The sequence below is a fragment of the Pezoporus occidentalis genome, unplaced genomic scaffold, assembly GCF_034315485.1.
Source record: "Pezoporus occidentalis ecotype Australia unplaced genomic scaffold, CSIRO_AGI_Poc_V1 ctg62, whole genome shotgun sequence".
In the NCBI taxonomy this organism is placed as follows: Eukaryota; Metazoa; Chordata; class Aves; order Psittaciformes; family Psittacidae; genus Pezoporus; species Pezoporus occidentalis.
In genome coordinates, this window is record NW_026915966.1 from 2,067,236 (window position 1) to 2,083,941 (window position 16,706).

The window sequence follows — 16,706 nt, forward strand, 5'->3', positions numbered from 1 at the left end:
AAGTAGTAGCTGATATTGAGTATTCATTTTTCAGAAGGCACTAACACAACACACTATGTAGTTCAATATTTTTACCCATCATTAAGTGCACCAATAAACTGCAAGAATACCTTCCAGGGTGTGGGATATGTTAAATTTGCTCCCTAAAAAAAGCATTCCAAGAAACACATTTGGGATGGAAGCATGCTTGATGCTTCAACTGCTACCAGAATGTTGCTTCTGTTTTAACCCTATGAGTTTTAAATAAAATGGGAGGAACTTTTTCATAAACAAAACCTACAGAAGTTAATAAATTCTGAATAAGCTTGAGCAATACCTACCAGCATTTTGGCTTGTTGTTTCTTGCTGCCCTTCAGAGATCTATGTACAGACTCTCGCAGTGAAATAATCCACTCCACACACTTTATTAATGCTAGCATAACACAATAAAACTTTAGGTAATTAAGTTTAATGTGCTATTCAACAAGTAACATGGGATTTCATACTACAACTTACAGTAATCCTTTACAGTTCACAATACCCTCACAGCAAAATCAAAATGGCCCAAAACTGCCCCAGTAGTCTTATACAAGAGCTTGATTTTCTTCTTGCTGCTCACCCTGGAAAGTAACATAATGACAAGTTACAATATGCCATTCAAATATCTAAATAGGAAATACGTTTGCATTGTTTCACAGTGTCTGTCTAGGCAAGTACATTCCCCTCACAGAATATTCTGACTTTAAAATAATGGAAAATATTACAATAATTCCATTAGTGGTTTTGTATGTGCAATACCTATAATCAGACCAACATATTTTTATGACATATATACAGAGATTTTACTATCGTGAAACACAGATCAACACTTAGCATTAAACTAACTGTCACACTAACCACTCAATCTTAATTTTCTGTAAGGAAGAGCCAGATTACACATGCGCTTTCAAGTTACATTAGCGAAATAATCACAGGCTGTGGTTTGGGGTGGGGAGGTGTGTTTGGTTGGTTGTTGGTTTGGGGTTTTTTTTTTTGAAGTAAAAACTACCTATGAACACTAAAGACCAAAAGCAGTACCTGCAGAACCTTTTGGTTCAATTAAGAATTGTTATTTTATACTTTGGCCAACTTGGAGAGTCTGAAAATGCAGACTACTCAAAGCATCAAAAATGAACTTGTTGGTAGAGCACAGGAAACTGTCCTACTAAGCAGGTTACTTTAATCATGTGGGTTTGGTTTGTTTTTTTTTTTTCCCCCTCTTTCTTTGAAATGTAATTTAAGATTTTCTTTCCTGCTTGCTAAGAAAGTCCTCAGCTGCTCACCTCACATGGTGTCATGCTAAGTCTTCAGCATTAACAGCTTGCTAGACTCTTCCTCATGGTTGTTCAGTTTCTTTTTGAGGGAAGGAATTAACACTTTACAAGTGCTTTGTCTGAACAGTAACCATGCAACTTTTCAGACAACAGGTTACTTCAGATAAAGAGAAATTCTGCAATGCAGACTCATGCCAGATCCCAGGATTCTGAGGAAAGCCATTCAGCAAAAGATCATTATGAAAGGAGTTGCCACTACCATTTTAGGAGAGACAGGAACTGGAGCTGAAGCCTGCCTTCAAAGTCAGGTCTTCCCAACTTATCAGTTACTCCTGACTGACAACAACTCATCCTACAGGCTTCAGTTTTCCTCGCCAGACTGCTGTGACACTTTCAAGTATTTATTTTGTATTTGTATTCCATTTCTGTTCTTAGATACTTCCCAGAATCAAGTCCTAGGACAGTCAGTTCTACCATGAGAAACTGTCTCATCAATAAAAGAATAGGCAAAGGAAACAAATGAACTGCTATCACTCAAATATTGCAGAAGAATCCCAAATTCTTCAAAGTTTCCTCAAAAAATCCTGTTCAAGTACTTTGATTCATCATTCTCCAATCTTAATGTCAGAGTAAATAATAAACATTAAAGGAAAACCAATGAATCATTTATTATCTGCTTTGACACTTGTTACATGCAAACCAGAAAAATCATTTGCATCTAGACTGGTTAATATTCTAAATGTTAAAGTTGGATATTCACAACAGAAGAAGCATTAGAGAACTGGATGTACCCAAGAATCTAACTGGACATGGCTCAGTGACACTTTCCTTTAGCTATGCCCTGCCAATAATACTTTAAATCAGATTTCTGAACATACTCCTCTTCCTGTGTTATTTTAACTCTTCACAACAGCCACAACTCAGAAAACCCATACCATTTCACCTGGCAAGAACCTTGACATCCTGATGCTTGACTCTCTCAGTGCTACTCCATGAACTTAATTCCCTACAACAGCAATCTCTGAAAGCTAGCATCATAAGGCAAGAGTACAAAACCAAGACAGAAACCAAACATTAAAGCCACCAATGAAGCAGGCAAGTTTTGTGTTCTTGCCCCATTATCTCTGATATTTCCAGTTCCTTACAGTTAGTGTGCAGCCAACCTAAACCTAGCAGCATAGAACAAGAAGTATACTCTGTAAGGCCAAAACCAATAACAGCAACAGGAAAACATGACACCCAAATGCCTGGAAAGCAGGAAGTACCTGCCTTCATCTCCACCCTTCAACAGGAAGTCCAGTACCACACCTTTAAAAACAAGAAGAAAAAAAAAAGTATACATTAACATAACCACTGTTCCTTTCCAAAGGAAAGTCACTATTTTCTACAACAAGTAAAAACTTTGGCCACCCATCTAAAACCACCAAGTCAGCATCTGAATTTAGTCTTACTCTAAAGGCCCAAGTTCACCTACCAACATGACTTTGGGCAAGTCACCAGTATGGATATCCCACAGATTGTAAGAAACCCTCAATAACATGAAACTACCTCAATACTACACTGTCAATGAAAACCAAACCCAGACACATCACCAGTAATGTAGTGTTTAGACACTGAAACAAAACAATACCCTTACAGAGGCCATTCAACAACTCCTGGTAGGTAAATATTCCCTAGAATAACACAGTGTGACCTAGGATGTCTGTCCCATAAAACTCCATTCTTATTTTTTAATCTCTTCTTAGGCAGCTGTCATTTCTTAGCATTATACAATTATGACTGCATACTTGCCTGATCATTTGTCCAGCATTTTATATACTCAGTGTTATTCAACATCTTCACATAGATATCATGAGACTGTAACAAAGCCTCATATATCTTACCTTTTAGGTTAAACAGAAGTTTTTCTTATACCAAACAACTTTTCACAGTATTTCTCATGTCTCAGAAGGCTGAAATAAGCGATCAGTTAAGAACAAACCCTGTCTCACCTGTATCAAATCAGTCCCAGGAATTCAATTATTGCTGTACTCCAAACTAACATTATATTGCCAGAGAAAAATGGCATTTTGAAGAATGTACTTGAGTTTGCCAGCTTCATCAACACTTTATTTTCTCCTGACCTAGCTTCATAAATTCTTCTGTGCCACAGAACTGCATTCAAAACCCCAACTTGCTCACCTACTAAAATCAAAAGTAAGAAGAATTAGGAAAGTCACAGGCAAAACCACAGAGAAAACAAGAATCAGACAAACACGCTGCATATGTTACGTACTTCACCATGTTAGTGAGGGGTTTGAACACACCATGCAATGCCAGCGTCATGTCCCACGTTCTCAGTGGACCCCTGCACACATGGAAAAATGCATTTTAATAAAGGTCAGATAACTAAAATCATGGATGAAATTACAATTATTCAGTAACATTGTTGTGGATAACTGAAACCTAAATAAAGAGTAATGGACAAGCATACCTATTTGAGGCTCCTCTGATTTCAAATGTGAATGTCTCAGTTACTGATGACACTGTGGTAAAAGAAATCAGCAGTCGACTGATGATGTGGTTGCCTCTTGAGCACGGCACTAGTTTTAGATAGGTTAACATGTCACTTTGTATGTCATATCACTCGGTCAACAATGAAACATTTCTGAGAAAAGTTAAAGCACACACAATTGCACTTGCCTGGAGACTGTACTACTGTAAAAACCTAGCTGCTTATACAAGTGACTAAGATACATGCAAAGTACTGGCTATTTTCTTGTCCTGTCCCAGTCGTGAATCTTGTATGCAATTAAGGCAGTAAGTCACGGAACAAGCAGGTTTGCTGTGTGTACACTTAAAAGCTTTACAACTTTTCCAAAGTCTCTCTTAGGTTCTTGCCTCAGAAGCACTGGACCAACCCTTGTGTACCAACATGGTTTTAGCTAATAAAGCATGAATGACAAGAGTTTCTAATGAACAAAATTAACTGTGGTAATAAAACCAACGCAAAATATTTTCAAATGCAAAACATTCAAAAAAAAAAAAAAACATAACATCACTAACGTGTCATCCTTCTCTGTGGAGGAGCAGTCAAGCAGCATCTCCCCCTCTTCTTTCACAGTTACAATTCTCACATCTTCAAGTCCAGAACAAGCAGATTCTTCAGACAACTGATCGTCATTGTCATACCTGCAAATACAACCCAAGCTGTTAACTGAGACATTTTTTCTGCAATAATTTTATTTGTTTTGTCTAGACTGATATTATGTGCTCAACAATACAAACAACAAAAGGCATACATAAGCTGTTCTACAAAGGATATAAAAACATCTTCCATTTTAGTAAAATTAGCTGCACGCTTCCCTTTTTCTTACATAAACTCCACTGCATTTTTCAATTACTATCATGAAAAATATGTCATCCACCCTTCACATGTATAAAGAGTACACTACTAACATTCTATCAGCTGCTATTAATGAAGCGCTTCCTGGCAATGCTGCTGCTTCTTTCACAGTAATTCTTCTCATACCCTGAGAGAGGGAACGGACTGGAGCTTTTGACAAGGGGTCACGGCTGTCATACCTAGAAAGAAAATAAGCAGTTGCTATTAATGTCAAAAATTATTTACTTGGTATTAAATAAATAGAGGAATACTGGGACAGTCTACTTACAAGTCCAGTAAAAACCCTGCAACTTCTGCATCATTTCTGAAATCTAACTTTTCCTTAAGTGCCAACCATCGGTCAATATGATTTCCCACATAAATCCTTGTTTTCCCCCTTCTTCTATCAAGACTTTGCTTTCTCTTTTTCTTTTCCAGAAAAGACAGCACTGGGGGCCTTCCACATCTCTTTGGTGGTGGCGACATTGTGAGCCTAGGTATAAAGAAAAGACTAGTGAGTGAGAGCTCGGACTAACAGATTGTACCTCTGTGTTCCGAGTCATTGTAGCGCAAACTGATAAGACAACCACGGTAACCCTTCTACTCCTATGAAGTTAAGCACATAAACCACTACAAACGAGCACGGCTCTCAGCAGACGCAGCCGCCGTGGCGCGCAGCCCACACGGGGAAGAAAGGGGCGGCGGCACACGCCCACCCGGTCTCTCCGACGAACCCGGCCGTTTCCAGCCAGGCCACGGCGACGGGCCCCGGGACAACCCCACCTAAGGCCGCCCCTAAGGGAATACCCATTCCCTGCCGCGTCCCGAGCCTGCAGCGCCTCGCCGCCTCCTCACGCCCCGCCGGTGGAAGCCGCTAGGGAGGGTCAGTCAGTCACTCACCGCCACGGACATAAACACAACAGCGCCAGCACCGACCGACATAAACATGAGGCACGTGATCAGAGGCGCGCGTTGATGACGCGCACGTCACGTGAGAGCGGGGCAGCGCCCGCTGCTCTGCAGCCGCCGGGGGCGATCATGGCGGAGCCTCACGGGGATCGAGCGACCGCTCCCGGAGCGGGAGGCGTGGCAAGGGTCAGGACCCCCCGGGCACTGCTGGGCTGCTCCCGGGTTAAGCCGGGTGCCTCCAGATGAGGTTACTTGTGTCGTGCGGCTGCTGTCCCTGCGAGAGAAGGCCTCGGACAGCGCCGCTTTCCGCGGTGCGGGAGAAGAGTGCTTGCAGAGGTCGAGTACCAGTTTTAAGGAAACTGATTTAAAGCCTTTTTTAAACATTAAAACGTGCAGCTAACGACAGTCACAGTGAAAGCACTGCGTGCCCCTGAGATAAAAACTGGCATCTGCAAGTTATTGGTGCAAAGAGGGAGCAGGTACCATAACAAAATAGATCTTTAAATACTCGTTTAATAACTTAAGTAAATGTGGTACAAAAGATAGAAAACACAGGTTTTCCAGGCAGTGTTCCCAGTCCAAATTGAAAAAAAAATCTTCTTTAATAATACAGTATAATACTGCAGAGGGTATTATTATTTTACCACCACAGTGTATTATTATTTTACCTCCTAAAGGCCAGATTCAGAGACAAAATCAGACACATCCTCTATGGAGCAGAGGATATGTGACATTTGACTTGCTTGTTGAAAGGGAAATACTAAATCAGTGACACCAGGAAAAAGAAAATGCATCTAAACTCAAAATCCACGCTGTCACAAACTATTCCAGCTGCAGCCAAACACAGTACATGTTCCACCAGTTTCTTGGCACCTCCACACACTTCTATTTACACATACTGCATTTTAAAATCACTAAATCCACAGACCAAGTTAGCCAGCAGTACTTATGGATAATTTTAACCAAAGAGAGGGACAATCATACCTGCCAATTTATTATTATTTCTACTGTCAGTGTTGGTAGACTCACAGTAACAAGTCAAACAAGTTACCTCAAGAACTGACTGAAGGCTCATAGAAACATTTGCAGCTGCTGAATCAGCTGAATAACAGAAACAAAAATATTTTGTTTGGGTTTTGTCCAACTTTCACACAACTTGAAAATAAACTGAAGAAAAAAAGCCACCACGTCCTGAAATCCATTTCACTATGTCATCATTTACAACAGTACACAAGCAGATTTTCATGACACAGTGTGTGAGTTAATAGAAGAGGAATGAAAAAAGAAGCAAAGAAGAATTATCTTGGTATAATTATAGGCTCTCTCAAAATAGCACAAATTCTCAGTGGTACTTGTATCTAAGGATAATCCCTTGCATTTTAACCTTTTCTTAAATATGAGAGAATTCCTTCTCTGTCCCCATTATTTCTGCAAAATAGATATTTGGTGATAGTGTTTCCAATTAAATATTACTGTTTAAGAGGCTTTTTGTACTTATTTCTTACGACGGCCTTCACAAGTGTAGTCTGTATAAACACATTCACATTCCAAGTAACTTGTTAACCATGTTAACCACTAAAAGCTGTTGTTTGCTTACAGCTTCCTGGTTATCCTGAAATTACAGAGCTGCTGGGAGAAGTAAAGGGTTACTAACAACATTTACTTACATCAAGTAACTTTGAAACAAAAGCAAATATGCAGCCACTTGCCTTTTCAGTATATTAAACAAGATCCTGCTGTCATGCATAGTAGCAAAATTAAAAATAGCATTTAAGAAATTAAGATGTATGCCTGTGTTCCCAATGATGAATTAATAGATAAGAAAAAAAAAACCAAAGCTTTTAAGTTAATGTATCTGGCCATACTTGTGGGGTTTTAAGGAGGTCTATGAGCCAGTATTGATTTCTCCAGCTTTAGCCAATCCTGGCTGTGTGGCAGACACAGCAAGGGAATGCTTTTAACTCCAACAATATTATATTAATGTTGACTTTACCACTTGGATGTCCATGCCAGTGATGTTAATATTTTGCTCCTGAACTGTTTCATACGAGTTCTTTAATAAACACGCGTTCCTGGTACAATGGAGTGTATGTTATTATACAGCAGCAGCAGCTGCCACTTAGGAATGAAATTTCAAAGCCCATACCCCAGGCTCAGCAAAGGTTAAGGTTCATTTTTCTCCCCAGCAAATGCAAAGAAACGTAACTGAGGACACCAGGTGCAGCACTCTGCCTCCTCTCAAACAGCCACTGCAGCTGTGCAGGAAAGAATTCCAGAGGTTTATATAGTTCATAGCAGTCTCTACTACATTACTTAAACTCACTCTTCTCCTCTTACCATCAAGTTCTCACTGAAAATCCCAGCTACACTATCACCTTTCCACTGATAAATATTTCACTATGTTTCATTAGTTTCCAGAGCAAACATCCTATCTCTGAGCTCCGTATATGTAGCTTCCAAATGTAAGCACACCAGTTACACACCTTACAAACTTATGAAGCTTCCTGTCTCCTGAAGCATGTGATTTTGGATATAAAATGCCCTATGCTGCTACAAGAGCAATCAGTAAACCCAGCAGTATGTTTAAATATTCTTGTTTATTTCATGGTTTATGTATATTTGTGAGATGGGATTGAGAAACTGCTCCCTGGATATGCCAATGTAAACTTCATATAGTAATTTATCTATGTAATAGAATTAAAACCATACAGAGATCTGGTTTATCTATCTAAGTTTCCAGAAAGCATGGGGATGCTGATCCTTTATCTGGTATATTCTCCAGTTATCATCAATTAAAGGACTTTGAAGACAAAGAGGGTCAATCCAAACCATTATGTTAAGCTGGCATGGAAAGACCTATACTCCATGAACTGAATCCTTTTAGACCGGGCTTTGTAATATCCTGCTGCAGTGGTTCTTCCCTTTGCTCTTTGTTACAAGTGTTATTCCTAGACAAAAAGTGATTTACGACACTATCACAAAGTATTTCCATGTTCCAGTGCAATACTGATACCACATGAAAAAATACAGCACTGGTATTAATTAATTATTCACAAAGACCAACTCTCTCATCATCAACAGCTTTAATCTGTCTGTTTCTCTTCTAACCTGAAACAGTGAATCAATTACAACAATTTAATAAAGAGAACTAAGAAAAAAGTTGAAAACCACCAGGTTTATCACCATATAACTCACGGCAGCAAGTCTTTGCTTGTGTTCAAATCCTTAATGCTTTCAGAACAACTCAATTTATGAAAAACAGCATGCAAAAGATCAACTGACTTGAAGGTTTAAGTTGTAGACTTTCAGAAAGCAGGCTCATTTTCAAAGTTGAGCTTTCGGTCCTTCAGGGCTTTATGAAACAAGAGAGGAACTACTATATTCTAAGAGATTTTAAGAAAAATTAGCTGTACAGAAATCTAGCAAGACCTGAATTCTCATTGCATCTTGAACCGTGTAAACTAAGTAACACAAAAGTAGAGTTTCTTACCTTTATTGATCACTGCTGAGAGTGATTCATCACATTTAAATTCTTTCAAACAAGCTTTGTATCTTCAGTCTTTCATCTAAGTTATTATATCTAGAAAGAATAACATATTCTTATATTTAAAAGCAGTTAAATTATGCTGTGTAGTACCTAACATACAATAAAAAACTTTCATGTGGAAGACGTGAAGTAAAAACCAAGTTGAGAGGAACAGTCAAACACGCAGAGTCATCAGACCAATAAGCTACTGCATTTTAACTAGAGAAAAAGAGCATCTCTAACTGTGGAGGACAACCTGAAAAACACGGTGCAGCTGAGTGGGCTCAACAGATCACAAAATGCTGGCATGAGCAGGCCGAAGAGAACAAACAGCTAATGTTCCTCTCCAAGGACTGTTTTGAATGGGATGTTATGAGAACAGCTGATATCTTGTGATTAACCACAGTTAAAACATAAAACAATGTATCCTGTGCAAGAATGATGATTTCTCAGATGATAGTGTAGTTCACTAATCTGAAGCAAATGTTAGTTAGATACAAGAACAAGAAAATGATAGTTGAAAACATGGTTGAGCAACCTTTGGGGTGGAATGTGTGTGTTGGGTTTTGATAGGTTATGTGTGGCAAATGCCTACGGCATACTCAAAGTATGTAATAGCGCGCTGTATGCTTAATAAATGATTCTGTACCTCCCTTCTCAGAGCTCGTGTCTCCATCTAACAATATAGTTGCTTCATGCTTCCTATTTTTACTTTCTTCCCATCACCATCTGCATCTGTTCTGCTTTTTCTTCCAAAAAGCATCTACCTTGCTTAGCTTCAGTACCCCATCACAGAATTCAGACTGAACAGGAACAAAATTCCCAATGCCAAAGCCAAAAAAACACTACCTGTTCATAAAAGGCCTTCTAAAAACAACTCTTGTTTTTCTTATAGTGATTTTAGATCTCTAAGAGAAACAGTCCATATTGATTCAATTCTTTGTTATGCACACCCTCTAAATAAAGTTGAGGGGTTTGGTCACCAGTACCTCTGGGGTGTACCTCTGCCTTCAGTACTGCTATTTTATAGAATCACAGAATGGTTTGGGTTGGAAAGGACCCTAAGATTATCCAGTTCCAACCCCCCTGCAGTGGGCAGGGACACCACACACTAAACCATGGCACCCAAGGCTCCATCCAACCTGGTCCAATCTTCCCCTGTTCTCTTGGTGGCCAGTACTGAATGCCACAAGAGTGAGATACTGTTGCCTGGAGAAAGGTGGTGAGCTACCACCTTGCCAACAAACAAGAATTCCAGCTACTTTCAGTATCCTTCAGCAATAGAAAGTACTTCCTTATGGAAGCCATGTAAGCAATACTCAGAAGGACTGCTGGTTTTCTCTAGGAAAACTCAGAACACATGAGCTCCTTGAGAGGCAGCAACACTTGCAGCAGAGCTCCTTGTGAGTCCCCATTCTCCCTGGGAGGCTGCAGCTGAAGAGCATTTCTGATCCAGTGACAGATGGCTCTGAGGCAGCACTAGCACTGGTCAGGACAGTGGGGAACTGCCAGAGCCCCGGTGCAGGGTCAGAGTGATCCGGGCCCAACAAATCCTGTCAGGACAATTATCATCCATTCATCTACCTGCAAGCAGCTCAAGTGCAAGTACACATTTCGCTGGTTTTGTAACAGCTCTAACTAAATGTGTAGTATTTACTGCACTAACCCAATACTCACATGTCTTAATGCTCACACCACTGGCTGCATGGAATAGAATCCCTCTCACACCAAAACATGAGTGGTGATTACTCGGTTAACTACATTGAACTACCACAACTTTCTGATGAAAAATTTATGCTAGAAAGTCTGCTTTCCCTAAGAAGACCTGCATGAAAATAAAAGCACTTTGAGGAGAAAATCCTCACATGGACACTCAGTGGAGCTGGAGGAGGCCACAGCTTCACCAGTGAAGCCCCTGCAAGCCCCAGGGGCACCAGCCTCGCACCGGGGCCTGCTCCCTGCGGCCCCCGCCGACACCGTGGCAGAGTGGTATGGCCAGGGACGGGAGAGGACGCGACGGCACCAGCGGCCGCCATTGCATCCACCTCAGGGCCGGCGCTTCCCGCGCTCACGGAGCCGCTCTCGCCACGGGAGCCCGGAGCAGGCACAGCGCTGCCTGAGGCGGGAGCCGCCGTTCCCTGGCGGGGCTGAGGCGGGGGCCGGCGCCCGCTGACTCGAAGCGGGTTTTCCCCACACGGCTCTCACCGCGAATGGAGCAGGGGAAGAGAGGGCAGGGCAGGAGCGACGGGCGTGAGTTTTGCCGAGGTAATTCAGCGGTAGGGATGTGCCTTCCTACTCCGTGCCCGAAGTCGTTCAGTGTGGCAGTTGGGAAGAGGCCTTCAGTTGTTGACCAAAAAAGTATTGTGAGAAATAAAAGCGGAGCATGTGTGCAGAGTTGACGTGGGGAGCAACTCGGTTTTCCTCATTGGCAGCATGGGCTGAGTCAGATCCGAATCGGGCGAAGGACTGTAATGACCAAGAGTGTGAAATAGAGCATACTCCTCACTTAAACGTGTGATAAACAGTGGTCAAGGGGAGCCTTTCCAGTGCCAGAGCCCCCACTGCGTCCAGAGAAAATGAGTTGCAGATGAAATGTGGGAAAAAACAACTTGATAAAGCAGATAAAACACAAAAAGGCACCAGTCACTGACACTGTGCTGTGAGTCCTCAGGCAAGTGCCCGGAGGGCCATAAACCTCATGACAGACTTTCTAATTTTGCAAGTCATTTTTTTCTGTATCAACAACAGTAAATTGGATAAGCAGTATTAGCGCAAGTGCTAAGGAAAATGTGTGGATCCAGGTTGTTGTGCCTGAGGAGAACCAGCCCCACACAGTGCAGGAGGAGCCTGACCCAGGTAAGGTTTCCTCACAGGGACATTCAGGCATTGGTTCCCATCCTTGTGCCTTTGAGGTCAGTGGCTCTTTGGGGAGAGGAAGCAGTGTGAAAAAAGAATGTGGTAACTGGAGGCTGTCCCTGTCATTGTCAGGACCCGGCTGAGTTCCTGTGCAGGGCGGTGGGCTACAGATAGGGGGAAAAAAATATGGAACGCTTCACGAATTTGCGTGTCATCCTTGCGCAGGGGCCATGCTAATCTTCTCTGTATCGTTCCAATTTTAGTATATGTGCTGCCGAAGCGAGCACGATCTGCAGTTCCTCCCCTTAGCTATTTCTAGCCTTGGAGTTAGGGCCCCGCAAGAACAGGGCGAGCGTGGGTGTGCGGCAGCAGCCGGTGCCGGGCCGAGCACCCTCGGTAGCAACAGCCGAGGGGCCGCGCCCGGGCTTGGCCTGCACGGGGGACCGCGGACGCGGGGGACAGCGGCTGCGTTCGGTGCCGTTCTCTATTCAAATGAGCGCAAAGCACACTGGGGAGGGGCGGTACCGGCACCCGCAGAGGGTGGTGGACTGGGGAACCGGTACGTGAGGAGTAGCGTTCGGAGTACGCTAAAGGCGGTGGAGTTCAGTTCTTTACAGTTAGCAATATTGATATTTTCTGTGGTAAAATATCGTCAATTTTACTTCGATTAGCTTATCAATTTTCTGTGGTAATATAACGTCGTTTTCGCTTATATTAGTTTAATACCTTTTTTATTTTGTGGTAATATATCGTTGATTTCACTTAAATTAGTGTAATACGAGCTTTCTATGGTAATCTATCGTCGTTCTTAAATTAGTTGAATATCGACTTTCTATAGTAAATACATTGTAGTTCTTACTTAAAGTAGTTTAATATCAATCGTCTCCGGTAACTTACAGCACATTTAAACCATTTGCTGTTATTTCAGGTGTCTTTAAGCACATAGGGGCTGTAGTAGGGGCTCCCGCACTAGTGGGGAACGCTTTTACCTGTACCGGGCAGGGGCTGCTGGTGCCCGCCGGAGCAGCGGCGGGAGCATGGAGGTCTCCATGGTTGCGTGGGAGCGATCGCGGCGGCTAGTCAGTTCTAAGCCAAAACGGGGCAAGGCTATAACAAGGAGCAGAGTGGCGCAGCGGAAGCGTGCTGGGCCCATAACCCAGAGGTCGATGGATCGAAACCATCCTCTGCTAGCTGGTGTTTGTTTTCGTCCTTTTTCCGGCGGAGCGATCTGTGGTGAGCGAGCAGGCCAGGCTGCTTTGTAGGCCGTTCCATAGCATGGCGTGAAACTCGGCAACCGGTGTGTCCGTGATCGCTGGCTTTTTACTGTTATTTTCGCTTGTTTATGGGCGTGGAGTTGGTGGTGTGAGTACAGTTGTTTTTCCCGAAACCATCTTGACATGTAATGTAGTGGGTGCGAGTAAAGGATTACAACCTTTTCTTCTAGCACTGTTTGATGATTTAATAGAACCACAGGCTTCTTTGAGCTGGAAGGGACCTTAAAGCTCATCCAGTTGCAACCGCCTGCTATGGGCAGGGACACCTTCCGCTAGAGCAGCTTGCTCCAAGCCCCGTCCAACCTGGCCTTGAACACTGCCAGGGATGAGGCAGCCACAGCTTCTTTGGGCACCCTGTGCCAGCACCTCAGCACCCTCACAGGGATCTCATCTCAAACTCCCCTGTCAGTTTAAAGCCATTCCCCCTTGCCCTGTCCCTACAGGCCTTTGTCAAAAGCCCCTCTCCAGCTTTCTTTTGGGCCCCTTCAGGCACTGGAGCTGCTCTAAGGTCTCCCCGGAGCCGCCTTTTTTCCAGGCTGAACAAGACCAGCTCTCTCAGCCTGGCTCCATAGCAGAGATGCTCCAGCCCTTGGAGTATCTTTGTGTCCTCATCTGGAGTTGCTCCAACAGTTTCATGTCTTTAATTATGTGTAAAAAGCTTGTTGCATCTGTTTGTAGCTTTTCCATGTCTTGTCTGTTTAAATGAAACATTCTGTTACCTATATACACTGGTCAGTTAATAGCAAGAGAGGAAATAATCTGGCAAACTAAAACAATAGTTGAGACAAGGAAGCCTGGTTCTTTTCAGATATAGCAAGCAAATACTCAAATTTGCATGAAAGCAAAACGAGTATACAAATGTCAAGTAAGAATCAGTGCATGCAGTATTGGAAGTCTATAATCGAGCTTTAAATTGAATTATCTAAGAAATAGCTTACTGATGGTTTAATGCTAAGTTGCTTCTAAATGTATGAACAGTGGATTGTTACATAGAATTTACACATGCAGAATGCATGTAAGTGAGATCCCCTCAAAAGGAGTGCTCCGGGGGTCGGTTTCAACGGTTCCATGGTGTAATGGTTAGCACTCTGGACTCTGAATCCAGCGATCCGAGTTCAAATCTCGGTGGAACCTGATAGTTTTTGAGTGCGGGTGAAGTTTTTCTTGCTGCCCATTGTCACGGAAAATGAGTTTAGGGAAAGCAGTGTTTTTCACGGGCAGTTGGAACGCCATAAATTGCCGACACCTCGTGCTACCTGGAAAACGGATTTAAAAACAAGGAGAAGCAAACCATAGAGTTTTACCAATTTCCCCTTCCCACCCCCTCTATTTGTTGTAGGTAGGTTAGGACATTCTTACATCTATTATCTGAAAAAATTCAGACATGCCATAGTACACTGAAACATAAGGGATTCATTTTAGCTCTACGCCGTAAACAACCTGTGTGGTTTGTTCTAACTCCAGCTCGTGCATTAGAAAAGCACGAGGCTCTCTGTGAACCCCAGTGCACGTGTGAGGGTTCCGTTTGTGTATCTGAAAGATGCTGTTCCACTGCTCGTGTTTGCTGTCTGACCTTGCATCTTAGCGGTCGTTATACCACGAAGACAATGAATATTGTCGAAAGCTCTGCAAGGTTATGACTTCAGTGGCACTGAATTCCCTGCCCATCGTTCCAGCCTCCAGGCAGGAGGGGGATGGGAGTCGGTCACTGTGCGGTTATTCCCCGGGCTGGCGGAGGCGAGTGCCACCGCCCGGTTCTATGGTGTAATGGTTAGCACTCTGGACTTTGAATCCAGCGATCCGAGTTCAAATCTCGGTAGAACCTACGACGCAGACTGCACTTTTACCCGCCCTTGGTGGCCCCTCGCCGGCGCAGCTCGTTCACAGCGACCTAAAAGGAGGAGGCTTCGCACGACAGCCTAGATAATGAGCGCCGACAAACCAGCTGCAACGCCAGTGCGCAGCACAGCTGGGTGCTGGCCAAAACATGGGTGAGACCCGGGAAGCTGAATGGCAAGTGGCTTTCCTTGATCGTAACTGTATCGCACTATAAAAATTTCCTTAAATTGCACAGCTGTGCAAAAAAAAAAAATCAAGACTTTAAATAGTTATTACTACAGTTTTATTAGGTCTTTCATTATATGCTACCATTGTTTTATATTGTCTTAAAAAAAAGAAAGGGCATTTAACACTAAGGAAAATCTGATTTTCAGATTCTGTAAATGTGCAAATTAGGACATTATTTTCCAAGTGTACCTAATTATTCACAGAAAAGCAGAGAGATTTCAGAGTAAATATAATCTCACCAGTTAAATTGTGCAGAGTTCAAATAGAAATTACCTTTTCTTTGCTGACACAAATAATTTTTTCATTTCAAGAGTAGTTAAAGACATCCAAACACCTTGGCTCCCCTCCTCACATCCTGTTGTTGCTGATTGTTTACACAGCAACAGCCCTGTTCTACACCAGACTGGACATGAACTCCTCTTGCCTTTTCTCTGAGCACGTAACCACTCCTTACTATCCCTTTAAAAAAATTTAGATCACCTTCAGGATTAGTTATTATTTTGAGGAACCTTCAGGGTCTAGAGGCTGTTCTGTGGAAGCCAGGGTACTAACACTCTATAAAGAAATATATGGAAATGTTTGCCAAATCTGTTAACACATAACCTGTTGATAAAAAAAATCTCTCTCTTCTATGTCTGGGCCAATTTTCATCCTTTCCCCAACTGTGTTTCTAAATATCAGACTATACACAATTATCTTTACTGTTCATGTGCACCAGTGTTTCAAGTAAGTGTATATAGTATAGGGTTATCAGCCCCTTTGACCTGACTCCAGGACCATCACTCCTCCCAGGTAAGGGAGCTTTAAAGCCACTAGATGTTTGTCTGCCTTGGTATGATTCAACACATTATTTGTAAACTCATTCTAGAGAACATTACCATTTCATACTGCTACCCAGCAACTTTCTCCTTCCACTTACCACAGTCTGAAGTCCAGCTGTAATCCAGAATACTCATAAATAGCTGATACAGTATTACTGTTACAGACTATTCATGCCGAATTCACCAGACAAGCACATATGCTAAAATCAGGTGTACTTCAGAAGTTAAGCTTTTACATGGAATGAGACAGAATCAGTAAATAATTCAGTACCAAGATTTATTTAGGACTATTCATGGTCATGCTCTATTTGAATACAAAGCACCAAAATTTAGGTAACTGAACATTATCCAAATATATTCCAGCTGAGACTGCTGCCTACAGATATATCTATATACAGATATATTACTCTAAGTGATAACATAGCCCATGTCTGTCTGTGTTCCATAGCTGTAGTGGACAAACATGAGGTGCTGAGGCAAAAACTGACTGGAGAAGGCATAGCAAGAGGGCTTCTCGACACATACCCCTTGATATAGCAGTCTCAGAATAAAGTGATATAATGCAAGGTATCAAGCACTTGGTATGCTCAAGTCAGT

General features: G+C 42.4%; 1 protein-coding gene, 1 long non-coding RNA gene and 4 other non-coding genes across 9 annotated transcripts in view; 3 read left to right on the forward strand and 3 right to left on the reverse strand.

Annotated features, from left to right (window-relative positions):
- Positions 1-16,706, reverse strand: part of FOXK2 (forkhead box K2) — a 430,591-nt gene that overhangs the window by 62,036 nt on the left and 351,849 nt on the right. Inside the window, exons 1-5 of one of the 3 annotated variants that reach the window (XM_062639753.1) lie at positions 9,056-9,454; positions 6,722-6,771; positions 4,946-5,149; positions 4,731-4,856; positions 4,338-4,463 (exon numbers count right to left, since the gene is read on the reverse strand). In XM_062639753.1, coding sequence (XP_062495737.1) covers positions 4,338-4,463; positions 4,731-4,856; positions 4,946-5,142 — 449 coding nt within the window. In that variant the 5' untranslated portion in view covers positions 5,143-5,149; positions 6,722-6,771; positions 9,056-9,454. Of the gene's footprint in view, positions 1-4,337; positions 4,464-4,730; positions 4,857-4,945; positions 5,150-6,721; positions 6,772-9,055; positions 9,455-16,706 lie in introns of those variants that run through there. The other 2 variants (XM_062639754.1, XM_062639755.1) reach the window with 2 other exon arrangements.
- Positions 381-4,325, reverse strand: LOC134174615 (uncharacterized). Of its 2 annotated transcripts, none has more exons than XR_009968713.1 (3): positions 3,568-4,325; positions 3,284-3,476; positions 381-3,161 (listed from the first exon to the last, which is right to left on the reverse strand). It is a non-coding gene; the product is annotated as an uncharacterized LOC134174615 (long non-coding RNA). The 2 variants fall into 2 exon arrangements; XR_009968714.1 differs by having other exon boundaries at positions 381-2,600; positions 3,568-4,324.
- On the reverse strand, positions 12,128-12,234 carry LOC134174703 (U6 spliceosomal RNA). Its single transcript, XR_009968750.1, has one exon. It is a non-coding gene; the product is annotated as a U6 spliceosomal RNA (small nuclear RNA).
- TRNAM-CAU (transfer RNA methionine (anticodon CAU)) lies at positions 13,066-13,137 on the forward strand. Its single transcript has one exon. It is a non-coding gene; the product is annotated as a tRNA-Met (tRNA).
- On the forward strand, positions 14,284-14,355 carry TRNAQ-CUG (transfer RNA glutamine (anticodon CUG)). Its single transcript has one exon. It is a non-coding gene; the product is annotated as a tRNA-Gln (tRNA).
- On the forward strand, positions 14,975-15,046 carry TRNAQ-UUG (transfer RNA glutamine (anticodon UUG)). The gene has a single exon. It is a non-coding gene; the product is annotated as a tRNA-Gln (tRNA).